Raw genomic sequence first — 6000 nt, 5'->3', positions numbered from 1 at the left:
GCAGACCGCCTCGGGGAAGTCCCTTCCTTTTCCAGCGAAGGCTCCGTGGGCGCTGGGCTCAGCCAGACCTATTAAGCAGGCACACAGTCACCTGCCGCCTTCCAGACGGAGGTCACGGCAGCGGCAGAGCTGAGCTCCGTGAGCGGGCTGCCGTCCCGTGGGGCGGACGGGCTTTCTCCTGGGTGTGTTTCTCCACAGCTCACTGAGCAGCGACCAGCCCGACAGGCCCAGTAACTTTCACACCTACTGAATTCATCTGTGCGTCTTTTCCTTATTGTTAATTCCGGCACCATTTCTTTAGCCGATGCTATCTCACTCCAGTCTGATCCTGCCTCCCTTGATCTCCTTTCTAGGACTATTACAGAGAAGCCATTTTATTCGCTCTGGGTGTTTCCTGGAGATGAAACCACCTTTTGCTTTTAATCCCCCAGAGAAGGGTACACATCCGAACCTGACCATTTATACAGGGTGCTCGAAATGACGCGGTGGTCTTTTTTGAAGGGCCATTGCCTGTATCCCAATATTAACTGCCGCTACTGTCAGTGGCATTAATTGTGCCATGGCAATGCACAGGGACTCAGCTGGACTTTTGGCTCAGCTGAGAAGCTTGTGCTGTTGCTGCCGCTAACTGGATTATCTCAGAGAAGCTTGGACAGTCCACGCACCACCACGCATGTATCAAATACAGCTGCAAATAAACAAGCTTCCTAACCTTAAAAAGTCCAGTCTCCCTAGCTGTGAAAGCTGGAACGCATGTTACCGCTGCAGCTGGAGCCACCCCTGTTCAGCTCTGGATGTTGCTGGTGCCAAATGCACCACTTGTGGTCTCTTCATCGGCCCAGGATCTCGCCACCATTCTCAAGAAACGGGCTCTGTCCTGCTGAACACTGCTCTTCCTCCTCCTCTTCATTCTGAATGAGTGAAAAAAGTGTCAAGGATCTGTCTTTCTCTGCCGTTTTTACTCTCATTGCTCAAAACATCTTCATTTGAGCTCGCTCTCCTTCTGCCTACAGATGTTCATGTGCTCCTGCCACCCCAGGGAAACACCTTCTCAGGTGCACGGGCTGGTCAATCCTGCTGCTGCCCTCAGGTCCCTCTCTCTAAGAAACAGATCGTGTCCTGCGTATTATGTGTCTTTTCTTCCACAGATCTTCCAATGTGTCACGGGCCCATCTCCATTCCTTCGTGACCTTCTCACAGCTGCGATTAGGGAGCACGCTGCTTCTCCTGTTATCTCTGACTGTAACTCTAATTTCCTTTCTGTTCAAGGGTTCTCCAGCACCTAATACTCTCTCCGTGCTCCAAATCTGCTGGCAACTCAGAAGGTTTTGCATCTTAGCTGCCCCAAAGAGCACTATCTTCTTCCTCCCAACTGAGGATAAAGAGGCTAAGTAGGAAAAGCTCTTGCTGCAAATGAAAATGCCAAAATACTAAGGTGAAGCATAAAGTATGCACTAAACATTCATAGCAACAAAGCGGTGCAAGGTATAAAAAGCATGCAGATAGGATAAGTGCAACTTCTCTCCTGAAGGGAAAGCCAGGATGCAACAACACCTAGTGGATGGGAATCAGAAGAGTCATTCCAGAGGTTATTCTGTATTACTTCTCCATTCCTAAGCATGTATGTAATGAAGCAAACGGAAGAAAGCTGGGTTTAATCTCCACAGGCTCTTGATCAACACACATCTACCTTTTCCTCATCACTGTAAACAAGCAGACAACAAACATTTATTATACTCTAGGTTTCAAAGCGTCTATCCTCAGTGTTCCCACTGAAACGTTGAGCTGATGAACAAAACCACAGAAATGAACATCACGAGATAGGGGTTCTGCATTCTCTGGTCCCTTATCTGGGCTAAACTGGGCAAAACATTGATCATCATTTGTACCCCAGCAACAAAACATGGTTTGGGGAAGCTCAACTCCTGCTGGCAAAGTAGGTGCAGCTCCTATGACTGCTGAGGGCTGCGAGGGCACGGGGAGGGGAACGACACCTGGGACCAGGGAGACGGTTGCCCTTTATGGCGAGAAGGGCCAGAGCTGGTCCTTCCTTCAGCACCCTGCGAGGACTCGCCGAGGAGCACACACCGAGCACACCATACCAAACAACCCAAGATGGTTCAAATCTGGATCCCAGAAATAAGTAAAAACGCTCGGGATAGTTGATTTCTTAGCTGTTAGCTGCAGAGTGTTTCTGCAGGCACTATCTACAAACAAACTAATTAGTCCACAAAAAATCTGCGATTTTGCCCCTTCTCCCTCCTTTGTCTTTTCATAGTACAAAAGGAGCTTCCTAGGAAACAAAAAGGAAAAAAAGAGGACACATTAAAAAGGAACCAGCTTCCAGAAACACTTGGTGTTTTCCAGACTTTATTGGATTTTACATGGCAATACACAGTAGTTAGGTTGCCCTCTTCAAACACGCACAAATTAAAATGCTCCAACGGTATCAACTGTGCATATGCGCACATAAACTTCCTGACTTTATCACTTGCTTTTGTATTCCACCCCCATAAAATAACCGAGGTTCAGATGACAGGCAGCTTCAAGGGGACGACCTGGTTTCCAATGCAGGAAAAGGGTTGTTGGGAGAGAACGCTACTTACACTGGATTTAAAATAAACCATCATCTGCCATTGCTGATACGCTTGCTAGCAGCACTGGACTGAAGAGAAGAGAGAGTATTTGTTTGTGCATATTTCAGCACGTAATAATGTGTCACTAGCCCCTTTTTTTTCCCCCTGTGAATACCCAGTCGTTGCGTTCACTAGCCAGTGCCCAGTGAGAGTGCAGCCGGAGGAACGCTTTTGCTCAGAAGCCTGCACCACGTCTTCCCAGTGCTTCTGCAGCATTTGGGAGAGCAGGGTCTTAAGTCCAACTTACATGTAAAATAATAACCGCATTGCAAAGTACTCACAGAAAGCGAGCCCTGAATTCACATCCCAAGCATTTGCACCCTAAAGCTGACGGCAGGCGTTACACAATGTGGTATTTCTGCCCGAATAAAATAGCTCCAACACCCCCAAGACTGCAGAGGAAGAAACAACAGATGGCAAATTATTTGCAGACATTACTTTGTCAGGAATTTTGAATAAAGCATCAGTTGTGATTTGTTTGTCGACAAATGGTAAGCAGCACAAACTATTTTATGTACACATTATGGATTGTTTACCTGGCTCCAGATACTAAAGAGAAAATGGCAGCACTTGATATTATGTATAACACAACCGGTCCACATAAAATTTTTCATCTTGGTACATAAATAATAGCCTACACTGCACGTCTTTCAAAGAACCAGGCTGGTAATAGCTTATCAGGTTACAATAATATCACGCTAGAATATGTCTCCGATCTACCCCCAACATCTGATGGGAGCTCCCTGGAAGCCCCTGAAAGAACCTTTCTTCCTTTCCTAGCTTTGTTAATAGCGTTTCAGAAATACCCACAAAGTCAGCACAAATCTAACATCCCTTGCACCACACAGCAATGTGTTGGAAATGGTCTCACTTCCAGCAAAGACAGCGATGAAAGGAATGACACACGCTCGATAAAGCAACACACCACCGCAAGGAACAATTCCAGCTGTACTTTTTTTACCTTTACAAAGCAAAGAAGCTTCATGCCATTGTGCTAAAACACATGCAACGTTCAACACCATACGAATGACCACTGCGATAAACAGAGTTACTTTTTTTTGTTTGCTTTTGGCTAGGACACCTCGCAATACCAAAAGGCTGACAAAAGATTTCCACTGGCTAGTTAGGATTTTTAAAATCTGATGATCTTCAAAAGCAAAGGAGCCGTGCTTTAAGAAGGTAAAATGATGAGCAACATATTTGATATATGAATTTTTGAGGAAAAGTCCCACCTTAGGTTTAATATTATGAAATAATATATTTCCTATACATTTCTCTATATAACTTTTTTTTTTTGCAACTACACCATCTTTACGTTAGTCACAGCACAGAAATATCCCTTCCATATGCAAGGAGTACTCTCAACTTTAAGGAATTTTTTTAAGTCACAGAAGTGTTAATAACCTTGTTTGAATGCTATAAATACTGCTGCTGGGAACAAGAAAGACGACGTTTTAAAATGTGCAGTTTCCGTAAGAGTCACTGCTAGAAGAAACATGCTTTATAATTGTTTTATCCCAAATGGAAGATCATTAAACTGTGCACTTAGTAAAAAGCAAGGAAAGCAAACAGTTCCAAAGGTCAGCCTGCCTTTTCCAGTAACCAGCTGGTATGCAAACTGGCATAATCTTTTTACAACCCTCTCCCCTTACCCCACACCTCAAACTTTCCATCACTCTATCTCACAAAATTTAAATTTTTGCTTTTGTATGTACTTCATATACTTTTTTCTTTTTTTTTGTATAAAACGGTATAAAAATAAGAGCAACAGTCAAGAGCTACCGAGGAGTTTATGCAAGGCAGGGATGACTAAAATCCTGCATTGAATACCGTAGGAAGGGCAAAACTGGTATTTGTGCTGAACAAATGCACTTGAAAAAGAGCAGTAACATCTTTTTTTCAGCTGAGAGCCTAGAGAAAGCTGATGCACAATATCTACAGACGCAATACTTCTACCTAACATCTTTTGTTATTTTAAAACAGTATAAAGGATTATCTGAGGCCATGAATAAGCAAAAGGAGCACTATGATACCATGTAAATTTAAATGCAACACTCTGAAACATATCACCAGTTTGTACATTAAATATAGTAAAAACCATTACCATTCACCAGTGTCTGGGTGTTTCTTATGGCAACTTTAGAGTAGGCACCTTTTTTTCCTCTTTTTTTTTTTTTAAATTCTCCATCCCCCCATATTACTTCTAACAAACAGAAGCAAGAGCAATGTAATGTACATGATCTGCTGCCCGTCACGTATAACGATGACGTTTCTTGAGTGTAGGAAAGTGAGCCTTTGTCAGTGCCTGCTGCTTACTGTCACACGTTGGAGTCCTCATCTGTTATACTGGTGCTAGGAGAGCGAGTCGCAAAGTCTTTAAACATTTCATCTTCTTTCAACATGTGCTAGAAAGGAAAGGAGGGAAGAGTCAAGGTTCAGGCCCTCACAAGTAAAATCAAGCACCTGGGAACGGCCCAGTCCTGCGCCCGGCACCAAACAGCGCCCGCAGCCCTGCCAGCCACCGCTTTGTTCTGCTGAGGACGTTTTTCACCCGCGCTGGTTCCTGACCAGCTCGCGGCTCAAGCCCCTTTCTGCTGGCCCCAACAGCGGGGGGAGCGCAGGCTGGGGCTGGGCTTCCACCAGGAAAACGTGGCATGACTCTCAGTTGGCAACCCACCGCCCAAGGGCAACCCGCCAGATTAGAGCTGGGCGCCATGTCCTCTGCCCTCCCCGCAGGGTGGAGAGGCAGCAAAGAGGGCTGGTGGCCACGGGCCACCACTCCTGGCTGGGGGAACCTCCTGGCCAGGATGGGCGGGTATCTTCCTCAACCACTAATTTTTCTTTTCCCCTCTGTCCCTGCACAAATACTAAAGGTCCTCATTTGACCCCTAGTTCTCATGAGGCTTCACTATACTCATAGTTTGCACAGTGTTTGACATACTTTAGCCCTCAGAGATCAGTTGGCGCTTCACTCTAAACAAAGACTAGGTCCATTATGCACTGAAATCAATCAAAGCAATTGCCCCCGAAACTACAAAACTCAGCTGCTTAACAGAGCCAGTAATAATGAAGAAAAGTTGTACTTAGTGTATTTGTATTAAATAGTGGTGCTATTTAATATTAATATTTATATGAATAGCACCGCTATTTAATACTAGCGACTGCCAAGGGATTTATATCCATCTTACAGAAACAGAGATCTTATTCCACAGACCATGCTTTTAAGCCTTACTGTCAAGTTGTTGATGCCTTCAGAAAACGCTCCTATTTGCCTCACTGTCCCTTCTGAATCTTCCATCTACAAAAAACAGACAATGAATGAATAATAAATTCATTGTATGCCACGACAGGGTGGCAATTAAGT

The 6000-nt window shown here is 44.7% G+C and overlaps 1 protein-coding gene across 6 annotated transcripts in view; it reads right to left on the bottom strand.

The window, feature by feature from the left end:
- Positions 1–2353: 2353 nt before the first annotated feature.
- The window catches only part of PPFIBP1 (PPFIB scaffold protein 1), a 142767-nt gene continuing 139120 nt past the window's right edge, over positions 2354–6000 (bottom strand). For all 6 annotated transcript variants that reach the window (XM_075161295.1, XM_075161340.1, XM_075161331.1 and 3 more), the window contains 2 exons: positions 5869–5934; positions 2354–5041 (listed from right to left, as the gene is read on the bottom strand). In XM_075161295.1, the coding sequence (XP_075017396.1) occupies positions 4955–5041; positions 5869–5934 (153 nt within the window). In that variant the 3' untranslated portion in view covers positions 2354–4954. The remainder of the gene's footprint in view (positions 5042–5868; positions 5935–6000) is intronic.

This window comes from Calonectris borealis, chromosome 1, assembly GCF_964195595.1.
Source record: "Calonectris borealis chromosome 1, bCalBor7.hap1.2, whole genome shotgun sequence".
Classification (NCBI taxonomy): Eukaryota; Metazoa; Chordata; class Aves; order Procellariiformes; family Procellariidae; genus Calonectris; species Calonectris borealis.
Note: the sequence above shows the minus strand (reverse complement) of the source record. Positions and strands in the feature narration are given on the sequence as shown.